We start from the raw sequence: 21,880 nt of genomic DNA, 5'->3' as shown, positions 1-21,880 counted from the left end.
TTTCAGTCCCACCAGGAAACTGAACCCAGTTCATCAGCCCCCGAGGTGTGTGAAGATGCTTCACACATGGACACAATCCCCCTCCATACCTTCCCGAGGAAGTTCAGAGATATGAAGCGGTCAGGACATCTATCTATCTACCATTTTTCTTCAATCTATATGAGAAGAGTGAAGACTCACCTCACTGGTCCTGCTGACAATCTGTACTCAAGAAGGAATTAATGAGGGATACTTCAGACCCTCTTTTGCTAAAGAGTTGTAGCAAAAGGCTAGGATTTCGTTTGTATTTAAAGGTTTAGGTCAGATCCTATTTAAACACAAGACACTCTGGTTTCTAAAGCTACCTCCCAACCCAGAAGTCTGTCATGTTGTGCTCCGCAGCTGGAATGACATGGTCTCAGCTTTGGATACATAGGATTCAGCACTACAACACTGGGCATTTTCTGTGGGCCTAACTACATTGCTTTTTCAAGTGATTCTGAAAGATTTCTACACAGAGGAGTTGAGGATAATTTTAGCCTTTTTATCTGCATGATAAAGTTACCGAAATGATAATAATAATTCTTTACATATAAATGCACTTTACAGATTACAAAGTACTTTCGTAGACAATCATTGTTGGGAGTTTTTTAAGGTGAAATTTAGGAAAATTATCAGTAAATGACATTTGGCTCTTAATATGCACCCTTAATGGTAAGAAAAGGGGGAGATAGAAGGGTTTTATATGAGAATCGAGGTCAGGTTCTAGAAGTTTTAACTGTTCCTGGTTATCAATTTAAAAGAAAAAAAGCCAATGCTCCTTCAGTTAAAACCAGGTTCTGCTATTTATGATTGATAAGTTGTAACTGTCTTTCCCATCCTTCCTGTGGTCCTGTGCCCCCTCGCTATTCAGTTTTAGGTCTACAGCTCACCGAGATGATCCAGAATGCCAGGTGTAGGTAAAGCAAAACACCCAAACCAAGGAAAAGAAAGCTTATCGTGTTCCGGTACCATTTAACGTGAAAATACAGTGATCCTCTTATATCTCTTCCTATTTTTGGTGGCCACACAATGGCCTTCGAATTTGTTCCCACCAACACAACCGGAGCGCTCATGTGTCAAGGTCATCTTTAAAGAGCTGCACTAGTGTGCCACACTGACATGGACAGCCCCCCAAACCTCCCCAGAGGGCCATACAGTCTCTCGAGACCTCATCTCTATCAGGGAGATCAATAACCCTTGGAGAGTAGATTTTCAAGGAATGAGTTTTATTGCAATGAATCTGACCAAACAGCCCTCCATCTGCTGCCTCTCCTTAGGGCTGGCGGAAGAAAGCCGTTGCGTGCCCAGACGAGTGGTCGCACTCCCAGTTGCTGTGGTGTGTGAGCCACACCGAGGATGCGGGGGACCTGATGGGACACCACTTTGCAGCTCTAATCGGTGGGAGCCACGCCTGGCAGGACTGGCCCGACGGACTGCAGGGGAACGTTCTCAGCCAAGTCTTGCCAACAGCCGCACTCTGTGCCTCACGCAGTGACGAACACTCCGGAGGGGCGCTCAACCGAGCAGCCACCGTCCAGCCGGACTCAGAATAAGACAAACACTCCTACAGAGTGACATTTCGTGCCAGGCAGCGGCACTCAACCTCGGCTGCTCAGTAGGATCCCCTAGGGAACCTGGAAGACTTACGTGGCCAGGCCTCCAGTTCAGGCTAATTAAAATCACTGTCTCTAGAAGTGGGGGCCCTCACACTGGTGTTTATGATGGTTCTAGTGCGCAAGCCAGGGGAGAAGCACCACTGCAGTATATTCTAACAGTATCTCTGGCGTGAGCCCAGTTCGTGAGGTGCTGCGGTGGAGGCACCTGCAGAACACCCCTTGCTCAGGAAGGGGAAGCCAGCGTTCCTTGCAGTCTTGAAGCGTGCTGACAAGGGCTTTATTTGTCTGTGAGCGTTTAGGTCAATCTGATTTGCCAGCGGTACAAAGAGTGCTATTTGAAATGCCTATCTTTGATTTTTCTGCCTCAAACAAGCATAACGGTATTTACTCAACCCATACTTTGTGAGAGCTAGGAATTTGACAAAAACAAAACAGACACAATACCCAAATGAGATGCAGCTCATTTCAGGGGTGATTCCACGGAGGGAGGGGTGGGGCACGCACTCCCACCAGCATCCCGACGGGGGTAACCTGCCCTGGGGTGGGTGGGCAGAGAGAATTATACTGCTGTAAAGATGATAGAACTTCCGGAATTTCCTTAAATTGGCTCTGCGAACGTTGAAACAAAAGGCTTATAATGCAAGAGTATAAGAATCACGAAGTTAAAAAGGAAGTGATCTTTATCACATCCAAGCGGCCTGTGGTCCTCTCCTTGGCTTTGTTTTACTCTCTCCCTAGGCTTGAGCATTTCCAAGACAAGCGCTACGTCACCAGTGGTGGGTGAGAGGCAATCCCAACGCAGGGGGTGGCAGGGGGAGTGGGTTTGTGGAAGCGACTCCCTAGATTCAAGTAACAATCAGCTAAAAATTCATCAGCTGAATCCCAAACGTCAGATTCATATACATATCCATCTCCCGATTTTAAGTCACCATATTCGGAGGCTGATATCCATAAATGAAAATATGATGGATTGGCTGGTTTAATATGTACATCTTACAATGTTACGATGTCCTAAGAACCAAATGGCTAGGACATGGGAGCAGAGTTGATAGAAATGAATGATATAAAAAATACTTACTGGTTCTCTCTTTTGTTCTTGAGTGGGTCCATGAGGCGCAGCGTGTCTCTGATCACGGCCACCTTTACTTCCTCATCGACAAGGCTGGGGACATTTTCAAACACCCCTGGAGAAAGCTTGAACGGGTAGGATTCCGTGTTTCAGTGGAGGGAGTGACTTGGTACCAAGCGACTATCAGCACCAGCTCTATTGGCTGTACTGTTGGTTAGGTTTTGCTTATATGAATCTATAGAAGAGAATTTTTAAAAGGCTCCCTTCATGCTATTTGTACAATGGCAATTTCCTTTAACAAATCGACAAAAGACATAAAGAGGAAATACATACATAAAGAGCACTATGTTAATCTAATCATCAAAATCACACATGCTTGTTCTAGAAAATTTGGAAATATAGAAGGGGCTAAGAAAATTAAAAGAATCTACATAGTCCCCCCAAAACCCAATATTAGTATTTAGTGTATTTCCTTCCAGTCTTTTGTGTGTGTGTGTGTGTGTGTGTGTGTGTGTGCGTGTGTTTTAAGGGGGGAGGGAAAAATATAAGCACTGTTAAATGTACTATTTATCTTAGTGATTCCAAATATGTCGACATGGCTAAATCATATTCATAGAATTTCAATTAGCTCATCTCCTGAGGCTAACTAATTAGTTCATGTCAAAACTGATGGAAAGGCTCAGCTGTTCCTATATCTGCAGACCTTAAAAATTGGAAGAACGGCATGCTGGGCAGTTACCATGGGTCGGATAGGTCTTATATTTATGGACTCTGCTCAGACCTCAACCAAACTGAAATTATTTAGACTTGGGCAGAAGTTTGCTGTGCCAGTTTGAGAATATTGAATCTTGTTTAGCCAAGTGAGCAATATGAGAGTGACCACATGCAGTGGTTGGGCAATATATTCAAGGAGATATTCAAAGTACTTACTTCTTGCTCATGTTCGATTCTCATGCTGGGATTCGCATTTACTTCAAGTAGGATAGGCTTCAGGTTTTTCATTAGAAGAATGTCAAAGCCTAAAATCTGGGCGGGATAAACATAATTCAGGATTACTCCCTCTGGCTACAATTTCTTTTCAGGAATCGTGTATGGTATTAGGGTCATTAAGGTGACGATAAATCCAAACCTGACCCCCACCCTGGGCTGTGACCCTGGCTTCTCCTGTCCACGGCGCCTCTTCCTCGGGGTGTACTTCTCAGGCCAAATGGACAGCGGAACATTTCATAGGAGCCTTGATGATGGGATGAGTTCTCATAGTGCACTTCAGCATTATCAGTGACCTCTTTCTTCCTTAACAGGTTTTTTATTATGTTAAGGATCAGCTGTGGTCCATCAATTTCTCCCTCTCCATCCGCTCTCCTCTATTAAGCTGCTTCTTAGCTAGATCTCTGAAAACCCAAGGCTACTTTTCTTAAGCTCAGGTGTACTTCGGTATCACTGAAGGGGCCCTAACCACTACACCTCCCCCAACCCACACCCTGGGAGTCAGAATCTGTCAGAGTGGAACACAGGCAAGTGAATTTTGAAAACCAAGGCCCCCCCACCCTCCCGGTGATTCTGATAGACCTTCTTAGCTAAGGAGAAGGGAATATTTATTAGGCACCATTTACTATACAATGCACCAATAATTCATAATCTCATTTAATCCTCATGACAGTGTATTTGAAGGAGGGATCTGCTCTCCGCTTTACAAAAGGAGAAACTGAGTCTCAGAAAGGCCAGTGGATTTCCCCAAACCATTTGTGGGATCCAGCACAAGACAAAAACGTGGGTCCCCTTGTTCAAAAAGTATTGACAGTTTCACTATGGTGACAACAGAGCATTAAACCAGGCACCAAGCCCTTCTGGGTGTGGAGCGCTGTGTCACTGCACTGGCTCACACCCCAGGCTAACTCCAACACCATTTGTCCTTGACGCCTGCCCTTCGGTCCAGAGTGCTGCTTCAGGGGAGGCTTTGTCTTCTGGGCTCTGTGAGTTCCTCACAAGCCCTAGGATGGGGTGAGCCACCCTGGCATCTCATTCCCTCTGCCTGAAACAAGCCTTCCCCTAGGTGACTCCTCCTGACCCTTGAGGTCCCAGCTTCCAATGAGATTCACACTCGAACCATGAGGACGTCAGATGCTCGGGGGGGACTCTCATTAACTCTACAGGAGGTGAGAAGGTAGAAAGCTTCTAACAATTGATACAGTCCCAAAGTTTCAAAAAAATAAGATGGAGAATGACGGAGAGAGAAAGAAAAAGTGACAGCTATGTCCCCACCTGTGTGGACCCCCGAAGAAAAGATGGGGGGAAATCCATTTACTCGTCTATATAGAATGTGCATTAGTTAGATGACAATTATGAAACTGTAGCTTCATCCTTGTTAATGAAACCAGAGCCTGAATGACCATTTTCGGGGGTAACTCAAGATGAGGTTATTCTTCAGCGAAGGGCACTAAGGATGAGGGGTTGGAAAAAGTCATTCTGACTCTATTTTTCTTTCCCTGGTCACGAAAAGAAAGGAATGGAAATTTGGTAGAGAACGTTACATGCGTTATAGATGCGCTGAATAATATATGACAAGTGGCTGTGAGTGATGAGCCCTCTAAGAGACGCTGGTGACGTCATCAGTCTAACTTCAGACCTGGGCTGAGGCAAGTGGTACTGAGGAGGCTACAGAGAGGAGCGGGCTATGGGGCCCACGTTTGTCATCCTTAGTCAACAGCTGCTTTTTGCTCCAATCAGAAGCTTGGACTTGCTCCTTCTCAGCCTGGTGGATGCTTTCAGTTCAATGCACAGTGGTTTCATGAAAATAAAGCTACAGGAAAGCTGGAGAAGGCAAAACCTCACCAGCCGCATTGACCTGCACCCACCAATGGTGTGGTATTTTCCAGAACCTAAACTTTTGTGCATGTAGCTGAATATGTAGGATCTTGTACAGACATGGTTTGGAGTCAGAAAGACTTGGCTCCAATCCTACTTCCATCTCTCACTCTGGGTGTGGTGCTTAGCCTCGCTGAGCTTCATATACCTCATCTGAAAGACGGGAGTCACAATAGCTGAGTTGCAGGGTTAGCGGCTAATGGAAGCAAAGAGTACCTAGGGTTATGCTCACCATATAGGAGGTACCCGATATAGGCTAGCTCCCTTTGCAGGTTCCTACTGATCCTACCACTGAGAAATGGCATGACATGGCGTTAGAGTCCAGAGGAGCTCATTTCAAATCCTAGTTCTGCCTTTAACCTGTGTAACTATAGGCAAGTTACTCAGCAGCTCTAAGCCCCAGTTTCCTCATCTGTAAAATGGGAATAAGACTAGTACTTACCTTAGTTCATTCATTCAAAAAATATTTATTGAATGCTTTCCTATATCCCAGGAATTATTCTAGCTTCTAGAAATACAGCAGTGGACTAGACGAGCTCCCTGTCCTCTTGGAGCTTACAGTCTAGTAGCGGGGGACAGGACAAATAAAGATAATGCGATGTAAAATATTTTGCACAGTGCCTGAAACACAGTAAGCATTTGATGAAGGCCAGCTTTATTATACTTTTTCACAAGTTCAAGGAAATACAATTTGTTTTCTTTTCAAAAGTTCAATGAAATATGTAGCACCAAGGGATCTCAACAAACAGAATAACAGGCCTGAGAGGAGCTTAGAGTTGATCTTGTCATGAAACTCTGGCATGTTAGAGCTGGCAAAAAGTCAGGAACGTATTTGGTCCAGTGTTTTTCAAAATGGGGTTCTTTTCTGGGGAAGCACTGGGGAGGCCAGATCAAATTAACTTTTACCTATTTCATATACTGGGTTCCCCAGAGAAAAAAAGCTTTATATTTTTTTGAAAAACTATTAATCTAGTCTAACTGTCCCTTTATGCAGATCACAAAACTGCAGCTTAGAGAGGGGAAAACCTCTCCCCGGTTTGATGGCACAGCGGGAATTGTCAAAAGGGGGGAGAGATGGGAGGGGGAGAGATTTTTAATCACATGATACTCTGCCCCCATACAAGTACTTGAGTCAGCAATTATGTGTTGCACACCTCCTACTCCAGAGGTACTCTGGGGATTCCAAGTTATCTGTCCTTCGGCCCTTCTAGAAGCTTCCAAAACAAGTTGGGAAGAAAAGGGCCCTGGGCCATTACTTGTAAACTCATGCCAAGGCTCCAAGCTACCTTCCAATGAGAGGAGATTCTCTCTTGAGCCCTAGAATTACACATCCATCTGCATCCATAGTAATCCCAACTGGGAGGTTGGGTCCTCAAATTTAGCATATCCAAACACACTATCACAATCCAAACTCACTAACCTCTAAAATGGTCTCAATGATCCCCACCTCCTGGTAATCATGTGCTTGTGTAATCCCCTCCCCTCGCGTGTGAGCTGCACCTAGTGTCTTGTTCCTAAAAACAGCAGAGGGCAGAAATGATGGCATGTCACTTCCAATATTAGATTATAAAAAGACTGTGGCTTCCATCCTGGAATACCTTCTCCTGCTCTCTTGCTCACACACTCTGAGGGAAGCCAGTCACCTACTGACTTGCTCCTAAAAACAAATCCCCACCTCCTGGTAATACCTGCTGCTGTGTTGTGGACTGCCCTCTGGAGGTCCAGGTGACAAGGAACTGATGTCTTCAGCCAACAGCCAGGGGGGCCTGAGCCCTACCCTCAGACTCCTTCCCCAGTGGGGCCTTGAGGTGACTATAGTCCTGGCCATCATGTTGATTGCAGCCTTGTGAGAGACTGAACAAGAGGGAGTCCCCTAAGCCTAGATTCCTGATCCTCACAAACTGAGAGATAATAAATTGTTTGTAAGTTTAAGCTGCTAAGTTTTGGGGAAATTTGTTACAGAGCAGTAGATCATTAATACACCATCTTTCTCTAAAATCGACTTTGTCTCCTGTATTCCTTATCCACCCAGTTACATAAGTCAAAACTCTCTCCTTCATCTTTCATATCTAGCTGCTCACCGACTCCTGCTCAATGTATCTCTTGTACATCCTATCTCCTAAAGAGCTTTCCAGAACTGGCCCATCCTCACTGCTCCTGGCCTCTATCGAGTCTGCACCAGCTTTCACCTGGACTAATTTAATAGCCTCCCTATTTGTTTCCTGCTCTCCAACTCACCCCTCTAGTTCATCTGGCACAAGGGGCTGCCAGAGTAATTTTTCTAAAATGTAGAGTATTAGCATTCCTCTGCCTAACATCCCTGCCTACAGAATGAAGCCCCAGTTCCATGACATGCCCTACAAATTCCCCTTTGACTTGACATCGATCTCACACTCCAGCCTTATTTCCTCCCCCTGCACATCCTGGGCTGTAATTGTGCTAAACCAGTAGTAGTTCGAGGATGCTTTACTGCTCTCCACCTTTATACTCTTCTGCCTGGAAGGCAACTTTACTGATGAAGTATTTATTGAGCACCTACTAAATAACTAGGTACTGTTCTAGGCACTGGGGATAAAGCAGTGAACAAGATAAACAATGTTTTAATATCCTTCCCTCTTGGAGCTTACATTCTAGTGAAGAGAGAGATCACAGTAAGTTAATAATTAAGGCCACAAAGAGTGTGATATGGTGGATGGAGGGGAGGGTTGGTGGTTTAGAAGGATGACCAGGGAAGGCCTTGCCATCCCCATTGTCTTCTGGCTTCCACAGTTTCTGATGAGAATAACTTTTTCATTATTCTTTGCTCTTCTGAACATAATGTATCTTTCCTCTCTAGCTGCTTTTAAGATTTTTTTTTTTTATCATCACTGGTTTTCCACAATTTGATTATGATAAGCTTTGGGGTGTGTGTGTGTGTGTGTGTGTGTGTGTGTGTGTGTGTGTGTGTCCTTCTTGGAGTTTCTTAGGCTTCTTGGATTGCAGATTTCTAGTTTTTATCAAATTTGGAAATTTGGAGCCATTTCTGCAAATATCTTTCTGTATTTTCCTTGTCTCTTCTACTTAGGAAACTCCAATTACACATATGTTAAAATACTGGATATTGTACCATAGATCAGTGAGGGTCTGTTCACTTATTTTTCCTGTCATTTTCTCTTCTCTCTGTTTCATTTTGGATAGGTTCTATTGCTATGTCTTCAAGTTCACTGATTATTTCTTCTGCAGTGTCTAATCTGCTAATCTCATTCAGTGAAATTTTCATCTCAGATTTTGTATTTTCTTCTCTAGAAGTTCCATTTGGTTCTTTTTAATAGCTTCCATCTCTCTTCATTAAGCTCATATTTTCCTTTAAAATCTTGTGCATAGTTATAATAACTGTTTTAGCATCTTTTTCCTACTAGTTTCATCACTTCTGATAATTCTGAGTCTGTATTGATTTTCCCCTTGGTATGGGTTACCTTACCTGCTCTGTGGAATGTCTGGATGCTGGATGTTGGACAGGAATGGATGCTGGACATTGTGAATGTTATAATGCTGTGTCTGGATTTTGTTTTCTTTTAAAAGGGGGTAAGGCTTTTCTGGCAGTGAAGTTATTTGCAGATTAATTTGATACCTCCAAGGCCTACTGTTTAAGCTCCACTTGGTTGGGTCTAGAGTAACTTTCATTCCAGGGAAGATTCAGTCCATTAGGGCATAACTTCTCTGGAACCTCCATTGAATGCTCCCAGTGACCACCAAGGACTATCCACACCGGCTACTCAGAGCATGAACATCTCTCCCTGCTCTATGTGAGCCTGGGAGTTGTTCAGATTATCAGTTCACTGGTCTCTCTTTGCCCAACTGTATGGACCAACACTCACATCGGGGTGGCCTAACACTCAGCAATGACACAGGGATCTCTGCAGGTTCTGGAGCTCTTTTCCAGCTCAGCTCCCTCCGTTTCAGAATTCTGCACACAGAATTTCAGCCTCAGCTTTCCCAAACTTTGATCTCCATCTCCGCAGCTCATTGAGGTCACAGCTCTTGGGTTCCCCTTCCCTGTGTGCATGTCCTGGAGTTGTGGCAACCGTAGGATTCAACCTTGGTTCCACTCCCCACTTCCTCAGGGATCACAGTGCTGAGCTGCCTGTTGTCCAAAATCGGAAACCACTTATTTCATGTATTTTGTCTAGTATTCTAGTTGTTTTCAGCAGGACGTTCAGTCCAGATTTGCTATTCCATCATGACCAGAAGCAAAAGTCCCAGGAGGTGATGCATGAATCGGGACTGATTGAAGTGAGTTGATAAGTCGTTTGAAGAGCTAAGGAAGAGCATTCCAGGCAGAGGGAACAGCAAGAACCCAGGTCACTTTTGAACAACCGCAAAGAGTGAGCAAGAGGGAGAGTGGTAGGAGATGAGGTCAGATAGGAAGACAAGAAACCGATCGTGTAGCATTTTAAGGCCATGGTAAGGAGCCAGGATTTTAAGTGCAATGAGAAAGCCATTGGAGAGTTTGCACGAGGGAAGTAATTGGATCTGACATGTTCTAAAAGAATCACTTTGGCTACAGTGAGAAAAAGAGGCCATCAGCAGCAAGGGTGGGAAACGGGGCATCAATTAGGAGGCTATTGTGGTGGTACAAGTGCAAGGTGATGGCTGCCTAGACTGGGATGGTAGCAGCAGACCTGGTTAGGATGTATTTTAAAGTCTATTTGCAAGACTGGCTTACGTAGCAGACCCAGGAAGGAGGCAAAAAGAAGGAAGAATGGCTCAGGTTTTCATTTTGCATAACTGATCAAACGCTGTGCATTTCCTGAAATAGGAAAACAATGGCAAACTAGGTGTGGGAGGGAAATCAAGAGTTTGATTTTGGACATGTTGAGCGTGAGAGTCCCACTAGATATCTGGATAGAAAATGGAAGGAGGCAGCTGGACATACTAGCCACAGGGCTAAGTGAGAACACTGAGGGAGCGATTGTAGATAAGGGAACTTTCCAAGCACTGAGTGCTGGGAATCTCCAGCACTGAAGTTTCAGAAGGAGGGGCACAGAAGTGGCAGCCAGGAAGGGGGCAGGGAAAGCAGACCACGATGGGGGTCCCTCACCCCTTTCTGCCTGGCAGATTCTGCTTCATCCCTGAAGCTCTGGCTAAAACAGCTCCTCCTCTGGGAAGCCCTCCCTGACTGGGTCAGGCAGTTAATTACTCCCTTCTCTGTGCTCTCGCAGCATCCTGTAGAGGCCCGTCTCCATCATTTAGGACAAGCAGTTGTGATACCCAGCTGCCAGTCTTCCCCATAACCTGCGCCCCTCTTAGGGGCAGGGACCGTGCCTTACCCACGGCCACCTGCCCCACAGCTAGCTCGGGGTTTGTCTCGGTGCGTGCCCAGGGAATATTCCTAAGGAAGAAAAAAGCTTATGTATCAAAAGTGGTCAAGGAAGCCTTTACAGAGAAGGAGGGATTTACGCAGCACCTTGGTGGAAGCACTGAATTACAAAAAAACAGTGAGACTGGAGAGCGAGCCTGCCGGGCCAAGACAGAGGAGGACAAATGGGCAGGCTCGGGAAAGCACAAACTATGTCTAAGACACAGGAGCTGCTGTGTGTGGCAGGACAGATAAGGAAACCGAGGCGAAGAAAGGTTAACTGGCAAGCTCACCAGCTCGCGTGGCTGGGAGGAGCTGGTATTAGCTCAACCCCAGGGCGTCTGAGAGTGAAACCCAAGCCCTCGCGTGGCCACAAAGCTGCTTCTTCATCTCCTTCCCAGGGGGCATCTGGGGCTAAAGGGGAGCAGAAGATCAAAAGAACAAAGAAGGAAGAGAGGCACTTAAGCTTCAGGAAAGGTGTCTCCTCCAGACATCTAAGGGAAAGGATCAGGAGCCAAGGAGAGAACGAGACACAGTGCTAGAGGAAGATAGAGACAGAGCAACAGAGCGGGGAAAGAATGTGCTTGAGAGCTGAGCTGGGAAACCTTTCCTTTGCGTGTGTTTTTCTGCCGCATGAATCATCTACCCCCGCATGGACCTGACTGCCAAAGCCGGGGTCACACCGCTGCCCTTCTCGAGGGCCGTGAGGACGTGTTGTGGGGGGCTGGCTGCGCGATGGGGGTGGGGGTGGGGGGGGAACGTTCCTAGGCAACCGATTACAGGAAAGTTGCCCACAGCCTGAGCTGCGCCAGCAGCCGCTCCAGGCCACCACAATTTCCCAAGCCGTTATTGTGGCTATGACTGGAAAGGGGTCACAGTCACATGTGCAAGATAAACGTAATGTCGCTGGCTGGAGTTTATGTCCCGGAATGCGGCAACATGGGCCCGGTCCAGGCTACAGGCGAAGGGGGCTTCATGACAAAGAAATAATTTCTTGTACGTGCACAGAACGTTATAGTTTGCCTCTTTATCTCACGTGTGATGGACAACAGCCCTGGGAGGAGGCTGAGGAAACAGGCCCAGAGAAGTTAAGTGACTTAGGTAAGACCTCACAGCAACTGCATAGCAGAACCATACCGCTGCCTGCAGTCTTCGGGTTTCAAGTTACTTTGGGTATCTGAGACCCAAACTAACAAGTGTTTTACCAAGTGATGAGGATAAAGAAAGTAAGAGAGGACTCCAAGGGGAAAAAAACCTAGTATTTTGTCAATCACCGTGAATCTGAAATGTATGGTAAACCCATTACAAACATCTAACACTTCACTCCTCGTCAAAGTTTTTCACCTATGGTGTCTCGTGCCGCTCCTAAGAAGGCAGCTGGGGAAGTGAGTGCGGGTGATTCACGGGGAAAGAAACAGAGGCCCAGGGTAGTGAAGGAAATTGCCCAAGGTCACACAGCTGCGAAGGGGAAGAGCTCCACCTTGGAGCATTGCTTCCAGTCCGGGGCTCATCCCCTGACCCCAGGCCTGGAAGCAGTTAGTGTGGTCAAGCAAAGGAAAACAGACACGGGGTTGCGGTTCCATCCACTAGACGTCATCTGTCCAAACCAGTGGCTCCCTCCCTGTCTGCCCTCCAGTTCCCCACAGCTTGCGCCCCTGGTTCCACCCCAGTGGCTGCCCATGCAGCCTGTCCACAGCAAAGCCGCCACCCTGGCGCTCCCCCTGAGCCCTCACCGTGCCAGGGCTCCGTGGCTTGGCTGTGCGTGCCGGGCCCACATGACTTTCCTGGAATAGCCGTCACCGTCAAACAGATGTGGCCACACGGTCCCCTGGGATGACCCCTGGGTGCCTCCACGTTGCAAATGTCTCCTTTGCCCTAACCTTTTGATGGCTTGGGATCGGACTTGTTTTCTCTGGTCCTATCTCTGAGTTCTGCCCACTTACCCTTTCTAATGCCATAAACTACCTACCTCATGGCTGAGCTGGACAGACATCCTACCTGGGAACCAGAGTCTGGGGTCCAAGGGCCTAAGGACCGATCTCTAGATCTAGAACCATCCATCAGAGTCGCTGCCCCCCCTGCCTCTCCCCTCCCTTCTTTGTTCCATTGGCCTGTTGCTCTCCTGCCACAGTCTTGGATGGAGGACGAGAAACAACCCAAACAAATCGTGTGTATTGATATTGTCATAGATAGCAGTGCAAATGAAACGGGTCCCAACAACCCACCTCAACATGTGGTGGAAAAGAATGTTGAAAAAGACTACATACTTTATAGTAGCGTTTTTATAAAGCTCAAAACCAGGCAAAACAAAACAATATATACTGTTAGGGATACATTCGTGCATAAGAAAAGTATTTTTTAAGGCAGGGGGAATGATAAACATAAAATTCCAGACACTGTGACCCTGGGAGTGGGTAGGAAAATGGGATGGGGACAAGCATGGTAGCTAGCAAGCGAGCTTGGGTAGGGAGGTGGCGTTTGGGAGGACCATTTCGTTGTTCTGCTCCAAAGCTTAAAGGCGTGTTCTGTGTGTTCTTTTTATACGTTCACCTGCCACAAAGTAATTTTGAAGATGAGATGGGGAGGGTCCCAGAGGTACTCCTTCTTACCATCTGCTCCCCACTCCGAGTATCTGGTGGCAGGAACCCGGGTGTCTGCTGAGTGCCCAGACTCCAGCCTCGCCCTGCTTCACAGCCCTTCTCTCGCTCCCTCCCCTCCGTCCCTCGCTCTGGCTCGGGCCACCACGCTGTGGGCCCAGCCCCCTCACTCCCATGAAGATCATCCCTGATGATCACGAAGCACAGTGGACAATTTCAGTTCTGGTCTCATGTGACAGCTCAGTGGCATTTGCCACTGCTGATCCCTGCCTGCTCCTTCTCCAAGCACATCTTCTTTGGCACTCAAGGTGCCTCCTCTCCTGATATCCCTTCTACGTCTCAAGCCCCTTCTTGTTGGCCTCCTGTGCTGGTCCCTCGCCCACCCCCCCCCCCACCTGTCCCTGGCCTAAACAGTGGTGCCCGCAGGAGTCTTCTGAGGCCCCGCCTCCCCTGCAGCCTCCCACGGCTTCCGTCATCCTCTGAGCGCTGGTGAGTTCTCAGCCCAGCCCCAGCATCTCGCTCCTGAACTCCAGGCCCAAATGCTCAAATGTCCAAATGTCCGTTCAAACTCTCCACTTGGAGGTCACACAGGCTCTTCAAGGGCATGTTCAAGTCCAACTCCTGACCTTCTCCACACAAGCCTGGTCCCCTTCCTGAGGCTTCTATGCATCCATCCAAGTGCCTAAGCCACCAGAGGCAGTCTCGGCTCTCCCCTGCCCCTCACCGCCACAGCCTCACCGATCCCTTCAGCCCCAGCAGTCACCAGCCCAGCCCGCTGACCTCCTAAATGGCTCTCAGATCTATTCTCTCCACCCGCACCAAGATCTTCCTAATCCAAGTGAACATCAGCTCTTGCTTGTATGAAAGCCATCGGTTCACTAGTCACCTCCCTGCTCCCAGCCTTACCCAATCCGCTCTCGACCCTGCAGCTGGTTTGTCCTTTGTAACGTGCAAACCTGAGTCCACCGTGCCCCTGTGCACATCCTCTGGGGGCCCCCCAGCCCTCAGCCTTTCGTGACTCGGCCGATACCCACCTCTCCCGCCTCCTCTTCCCTCATCTCCCTTCAAGCTCTGCCTCAAACCCGACCTTCCAACCACACCGAACCTCTTTCAGTTCCTCGAACTGCATGACACTCCCCCTTCCCCCGAGGGCTGCGAACATGTCCCCCCAGAACACTGTCTCCGACTTAACCAGAATCTCCGACTTCGTCCAACTGCCACTCCTTCTGCGAAGCCTTCCCAGACCACCCTCACTCCCAGCCAGAAAATGTCAGACAGTCCCACAATGTCACAGTGCCCAGTCCATTTCTTCTTCTACTCTAGCCCTTGTGACACTTTATATGAGGTGCTTTCTAAATGATTTGTCTCCCATATTAGTAAACTCCATGCCTCGGCCAGAGGAGACCTGACCGACTGTCTATGCAGTACCTGGGACAGTGCCTGGCCCCTACAAAGCAGGTGGTACAAAATGCTGGAAGGAAGGATGAATAAATAAATGGCAAGCACTGTGCTTGTGTTATTTCATTTAATTCTTACAAGAATCCTTTCAGGGAGGTACTCCTCGTCTCATTTTACAGGTGAGAAAGGGGAAGCAACTTGCCTCTATTCACACAGCTAGCAACTGTAAAGTTGGACCCAGGTTTAACCCCCAAGGCCACACCCGCAACCCCCCTGGCCCACCTCTGGCCGCCCCGCCCCCACCTCTCATCCCACAGGAAGCCAGGGAGCCTTCCACAGGCCCCGTGAGGTTTTGGGAACTCAGGCTGGGACTGGCAATGGTTACCTGGAAGCACGTGGGCCCCGGCCTCCCCGCGGGGATGTCCGACTGGTAGAAAACTTTGAGCTCTGGAGTCAGGGCAATGACAGTCTTAATCACCAGGGAGATGATATCAGACCAGACCTTCTTGATGTCAACACCTTTGGAAGACAACCTACAAAGGATGCTAGAGAAAGTCCTTTTGCTGCCCGTGCTAGTGCTGTCCGAATGGACAAAGTTACCACTGTGGATGTTCAGGGAATAGTTGGTTAAGTGCATAAAGATGTGGTGCAGATTTTTGGGGTTGGGCTCCTGATATGGCTCTGTACAAAATCTAGAGAGTCCATCTTTGGCTATATAAATCTCTAAGGGGTCTAAGGACTTGAGTAAGACATACAGACGAATGTCAAACTTGAGCTTGTCGATCAGAAGAGGTTTGCAGATGTACTCCTGGACCACCGCTGGTCGGCTCTGAAGGGTCCCTGCCAGGCGGATGTCACTGGGGTCTTTAATGAGGTAGATGCCATCGCCCTGACAACCACTGTCAGGTTTCACAATAAAAGTGGGCTTCCAGGAGGGGTCACCATCTTTCACCATTCGAACCTGGTGGGGAAAAAAGAATGGTTAGCCTTACATTCTTTTCCTCTCTGCACCCCCAAGGCAGAGCAGGACCCTCAGCCAATGTTTGGTGAAGGAGTGACAGAGTGAGCCCTGCCTGGGGGAGTCTTCACGAAGCACCGGGGAGATAACACTGGACTAGGTACCGAGATCATGACCTAAGAACTGTCCTCAGTCCTTTAATGAGGTAGATGCCATCGCCCTGACAACCTCCTTCACCGGGTGTTTGTCGGAGGTCTGACACCAGGCAAGTCATTTAACTCATGACGATATGATAATGGTGAGGAGGAGGAAGAGAAGGAGCAGATAATGGCCTAGGACCATTTTTAAAGAAGATTTTATTTATTTATTTGACAAAGAGAGAGAGAGCATGCGCAGAGGAGGGGCGGGGCAGGGGGAGAGGGACCAGCAGACTCCCCGCGGAGCGGGGTGCCCAATCCTTGACGGAGATTCCAATCCCAGTTCTGCCTCTCAGCTAGCTGACAAGTTACTTCATCCTTAAGAAATAGGAATGGCTGGGCTTCACGGCTGCCTTTCACGGGTCAGGCTCTGTGTGCTTGGACCTGTGCATTCCTTATCTCACTTAATCCTCAGAACAATCTTACTCCTGTTGTACAGATGAGGAAGTCACTGAGAACTTAAGTGACTTGCCCAAGGTCACACGGGAGGAGCGGGGCCAGGATGGGGCCCAGGCAGTGGGACTGCAGTGCCCACGCTCTGAACATCTCTGCTCCTTGTGTTGTGAAAGAGAATCATATTCTCTGTGAGGGTCAGAGTAGGTGGACGGTGCCGTGTGGAGTAACTGGCGCATCGCAGGCACTCATAAATGGGGCTGGGCCGGGGCACCTGCGGGGCTCAGTCGGGTACACGGCTCCTGGGATCGAGCCCCACATCGGGCTCCCTGCTGAGCAGGAGAGTCTACTTCTCCCTCTCCCTCTGCTCTTACCCCCGCTTGTACTCACTCTATCTCTCAAATGAATAAATAAATCTTTAAAAAAATAAAAACGGGGATCTACAAACCTACCCTCACCGGATCACTATAAGGAGGAGATAAAGTGAAATGTGCCAAGGGCCGAGTGTAAGACCAAATGCGGAGCTAGTGCGGGGAAACGTTCATGTTATCATTTGTATCTCCTGTTTGGTTACTCTAGCAGACCGGGCCCATCCTCCTTCGGTCTGTTGAGATCTTTTTGAAACTAGATTCTGCCATCCATAATATCTGCTGTCTTTCCAGCTCCAGGTCAGCAGCACATTCACATAATTATCTGGGGCACTTGACCAGTCCAGACACTCAGTCTGGATCTGCAGGTCTGCATGATTCATGCACACCCAATTCCCCTGGACACTCATTAGGTCCTCTGTGCAGCCACAGAGAGTGCACAGACTTGGAATTGGAGGGGGAGGGGGAGCTGGAGGAAGCCTGGAGGCAGATGGGAGAGGGAGCCAGTCTCTCTGCAGCTTCCGCCAGCCGTGCAAGACTCCCGAGTGGGCCTTCCGTTCTGGGCTCTATAACTCAGAGCCATGCCCGGGGTGGGGGGCAAGGAGGTGGCGTGCCCCCCTCCCCACTGGACTTGCCCCAGCCCTCCACCTTTGCTGCAGCAGCTCAGCCCATGACATCTGCACTCTGGGTTTTACTTATCTCTCTGGCCAGCCTATATTTCTAAGTGAAGGTTTTGCCAATTCCTTGGGCACTATCGGTTACTCCGGGCTTGTAAAAGATCTTTAACAATGGAGAAACACTTAAAACCTTAATAATGGTCCACATCAATTGTTTCCCCTTGTCAGCAGGATTCGGGAATGGAAGTTCACAAGAGATCAATGCAAGCCTCCCAGGGCCCTCCCCTGAGCCTTTCGTGCAACTGTGACCTTGATGTTTATGCAGTTATTTAATATGCATCCAAAGCATTCCTATATTTGGCCCTTCACAGTAAATACAAGCATGCTGGAGAAATGGCAGTTATGGATCAAGAAGTGAAAAATGTCAAGTTTGCACTGATGGATAATTTTTCCCTCTGGAAAGCTTTTACTATGCTGAAGATACTAACAGTTCAATATATTATGGTGAGCAATATTTTCTCCTTTGAATTCAGTGTATATGCCTTAAATAAATTAAACTACATGGTCAATAGTCTCTGTCATTCATTGCATTACTGAATATTTCTTCTGCTCTTTGCCAGGGTAGGACCATACAAATCATGATTATTAATACTAATGGGATCATTGAAATTTTAGAACCGGGAGGATCCTTGGAGATCAACGCCGCCCAGCCCTCCCATAATTCAAACTGAGAAGCTGAGGCTTCGAAAGGTGACATGACTTGCCTTGGGTCCCCCAGCTGGCTGGATGGTTCGGATGAGAACTAAGGACATATGACCTTACTGCAGGTTCTCTACGCCCATTTACCTCTCCTAAGATAAAATTAAAGGCCTCTTTTTTCCTGAATACTACAGGGAAGATTTTCTCAGTATGGCAGACAGTGTTGGTGTCTGAGTTCTGGCTGCACACTAAGGAGTCTGGCCCCTGAGCATGGCTTTCTCGGAGCTGTAACCACAGATGCTGAGTTTGCCAGGGCCTCCCCAGTTCCAGAAGCTTCTGCCCAGGTTCCTGGCTTGTTATAATATAGGTACAATCTATGGGAAAGCCTCAGAGCTTTGGGTTCCCTTGGCCACCAGATCCTTCGGTGGCTTCTAGTTTTAAAAGGGAAAGAGATTTTCCAGAATTCATATTCACCTCTCCTCTGAGTTTTTACTCGAGTGACTCTTTCCCCCCAGTTATTAAAGTTAAGAACTAATGCACTAGTTCTTAGCAAGAACACATGGGCGAGGATAAAAATATAGTCTAACTAGGCCCCAGCCCCAGAAATTCTGATTTAATAGATCTGGGAGGAGACCTGGGCATGTGTACTTTGGAAAAAGCATGTGCGGTGATTCTGATGTTCACTCTGCTTGAGAATCACTGAACTAATGTGAATTGAATAAAAATACAATCAGGAACCAACGTATCAAATGAAGTTTTATGCACTACTGTTAGCCTGAATAGGAGGAAAACCTGCACGTAGGCTACAGCCGCTGGTATCTCCAGTTTTACCCAAAGCTGCTGTTGGACGTGAAATCCATTATCTCATAACTATGCGCGGATGGCTGAAAGAGATGCAAAGAGGATGTGGTGGCCTGACTGCTCGCCATGCAGCTGGCCTTTTGAAAAATTTATGTCTTTTACTGCCCCCTAGTGGATATTTAAGAAATGTGACTGGGAAAGACCCCCATTCCAAATTCCAACTCTTAGCAGTAAGCCGCTCTACCATGATGGTCTTAAAGAAGCGCCACTACGAAGAGCTCCCCCTGTAGACTGTTAAGGTAAAGTAAGATCATACTTTGAATGAACTCCTCTCCGGCAAGGCCAGGGTTGGCCAAGGTCACATTCAGTGTTCATGCTCTCTGTTCCTTAAATACATTTCATGTGTTCTCCCTACTACACAGATGGGACTATCTGTTAAAATTCTCTCTTAGTATGTATAAAACCTAAAATTATGGGCAGCATGAATATGAAATCCTGCAAATATACACCACAAAAACATCTGTGACTTTTCTATTCTTCACTGCGCTTTTTTGTATTTTCCCAACTTTCCATTAGGGGAAAAAAAAAAAAAAAAGATGAGTAGCAATGGTCAGGAGCAAGTGTCTCTAAATGTATATAAGGAATACTTCTTGGTGAATAGATACTGGTACATCCACGTTCGGAGCAGCATGCCTCACAATAGCCAAAAGGTGGGAGCAGCCTGAGTGTCCATCAAAAGATGAGTGGATAAACAAAATGCACTATCCACAGACAACAGAAGACTATTCAACCCTACAAAGGAAGGACACCTGCCACAGTGGGTGAACCTGGAGGACATTATGCTAAGCGAAAGAAACTGTCACGCAGAAGGAAAAAAAACTGAATGGTCACACTTACAGGAAGTACCTAGAGGAGTCAGAATTCACAGAGACAGAAAGTAGAGGGGTTACCAGAGACTGAGGAGAGGGAGAAATAGAGAGTTGGCGTGTGAGGGGCACAGAGCATCAGCCTGGGGAGACAGAAAAAGATGGCGGTGGTGGCTGCACAACAGTGTGAATGCATTTGATCCCCTCAACCATATACTTAAAAATGGTGACGATAGCAAGTTTTATGTTATGCATATTTTACCACATTTTTTTAAGTTTTTTTTTTAAATGTTTAATAGAAGAAACTAAATAGCTTTTGGTGAGTTCGAAAGAAAACTGAAGTAAAAAAAAAAAAACCAGAGAATGTGGATTCTAGCCCCAGTTTAGTCAGGTAATTTCTGACTGTGTGACCTTGGGAAAGTCCCCTGTTCTCTCCTGGGCTTTGTTGTACTCACCTATAAAATAAGGAGGGCACGCCAAGGTCCCTGGCTTCTGCCAAATAACAGGGTCTGAACAATGATTTATCTTGACATCACCACAGTGGAAGGCTATGTTACAAACACACAAGTGACATTAATCAGCGGAGAGCTCATGCTGGGCTGCTGAGATGAGTGCATCGGGAGGGTCTACAAGAGCGGGAGATCTGGACTGGAGATTTACGATGCACCTGAGGAAGTCGGCTGGGCAGCTGGGGGAGGCAAGCTAAAATATTTGAGAGAGAAATGCAGCAACTGGAATACTAAGCCACAAAACACGATTAGCAACAAGGGGCAGCTAAGAGGACAGTTTCTGAGGAAATATGGTGTCTGCAATCCCTGGGAGGTCAAAGCCAGTTAGAGCGGTCCCCTGTCACTCAGGTGGACTTGCATCCAATCTCAGCAACCGAGACCCTTGGTGTTGCAGGCACGAGTAAAACAAGCGTCCGGAAGACAAGCCGATGTCACAAAGCGCAAGCATGCAGGGACCAGCCCCTTCCAGCCTCGGCGGACTGAGCCGCGCACCCAGGGCAACTCCCTGCCCCCCACATTCCGGGTGACCGCTGAGTCAGCTGAGGAGGAGGCAGGCCACAGTTAGGCTACCGAGGGCCAGCCGGGACAGGGGCAGAGTGGGAGAGAGGCAGGTGCCGCCCAGAGGAAGAACGGGGCAGGCATGGTGCTGCTGCAGCGGAGTTTTTACAAAAGCGGGAGAGAGCGGGATATAGCGGGCCAAGTGCGAACAGTCCCAATGGCTGGAGAACAGAGAGTGGTGAAGTGGCGGGTGCACTGGAAATCTCACCAGTGCGATCTGCCAGGGCCAGATAACAAGCAGCTTCGCGCACACACACCCCTGGGCCCTCATACACCTATCAGTTCATTCAATCCTCCACAACCTTATTTTACAGCTAAGGAAACGGGGAGGGGGGCAGAGGTGTTAATTAACTTGCCAAAGGTCTCACAGCCACTGGGGTGAGGAGCCAGGATTTAAGCACAGTCAGATTCCAGAGGCCCTGGAGATAGTGAATGAGGAAGGACTGTGAGGCAGGGGATGGAAGAAGGTCATGGCTGGGTATGAGGTGGGGCCTGACGGGGAAGGGCCCTGAATATCATTTTAGGGAGACTGGACAATGTCCTGAAGTGACAGGGAGTCACTGCAGGGCTTTAGAAGGAAACAGCTTAATTAGACGTGTACTTAGAAATATCTCTCTGTCTGCTGCACAGAAAATGGCCCAGGGTGGCGGGGAGAGGCTGGGCGCAGAGAGGAAGAGCTTAAACTGAGGCTGGGGTGGGGTGAGGGGGAAGGAGGCAGGTTTGAGAATGTTTGGGAGGTAAAATCAACAGAACTGAGTGACGAGGTGAGGGAGAGAGGGGTACTAGGCCAGCTCCCACTTATCTAGGTGATGGTGGTTATATTCACAGGGAAGGACAGAGGGTGGAGAGAGATCTCGGGGAGGCCAGGGGGAGACAGGGGAGGGGGTGGGCTAGACAGAGGGGGCTAAAGGGCACACAACTGGACAGGCTCTGCGGCCCCTGGAAATGCGCAGCCGGAGCTCGGGAGAGACATCTGGGGTCATTAGCCCCCACACGATGGCTACAGCTTC

At 48.0% G+C, this 21,880-nt stretch overlaps 1 protein-coding gene across 6 annotated transcripts in view; it reads right to left on the bottom strand.

Annotated features, from left to right (window-relative positions):
* Nucleotides 1-21,880, bottom strand: part of TTLL11 (tubulin tyrosine ligase like 11) — a 229,090-nt gene that overhangs the window by 124,656 nt on the left and 82,554 nt on the right. For 5 of the 6 annotated variants that reach the window (XM_073905788.1, XM_025888472.2, XM_073905791.1 and 2 more), the window contains 3 exons: nt 15,290-15,865; nt 3,637-3,732; nt 2,716-2,831 (listed from right to left, as the gene is read on the bottom strand). In XM_073905788.1, the coding sequence (XP_073761889.1) occupies nt 2,716-2,831; nt 3,637-3,732; nt 15,290-15,865 (788 nt within the window). Of the gene's footprint in view, nt 1-2,715; nt 2,832-3,636; nt 3,733-11,202; nt 11,223-15,289; nt 15,866-21,880 lie in introns of those variants that run through there. The other variant, XM_073905792.1, reaches the window with a different exon arrangement.

This window comes from Callorhinus ursinus, unplaced genomic scaffold, assembly GCF_003265705.2.
Source record: "Callorhinus ursinus isolate GAN/ISIS: 27379988/994484 unplaced genomic scaffold, GSC_fseal_2.0 scaffold24, whole genome shotgun sequence".
Classification (NCBI taxonomy): domain Eukaryota; kingdom Metazoa; phylum Chordata; class Mammalia; order Carnivora; family Otariidae; genus Callorhinus; species Callorhinus ursinus.
The sequence above is the reverse complement of the archived record's forward strand: the minus strand, read 5'-3'. Positions and strand labels throughout refer to the sequence as shown.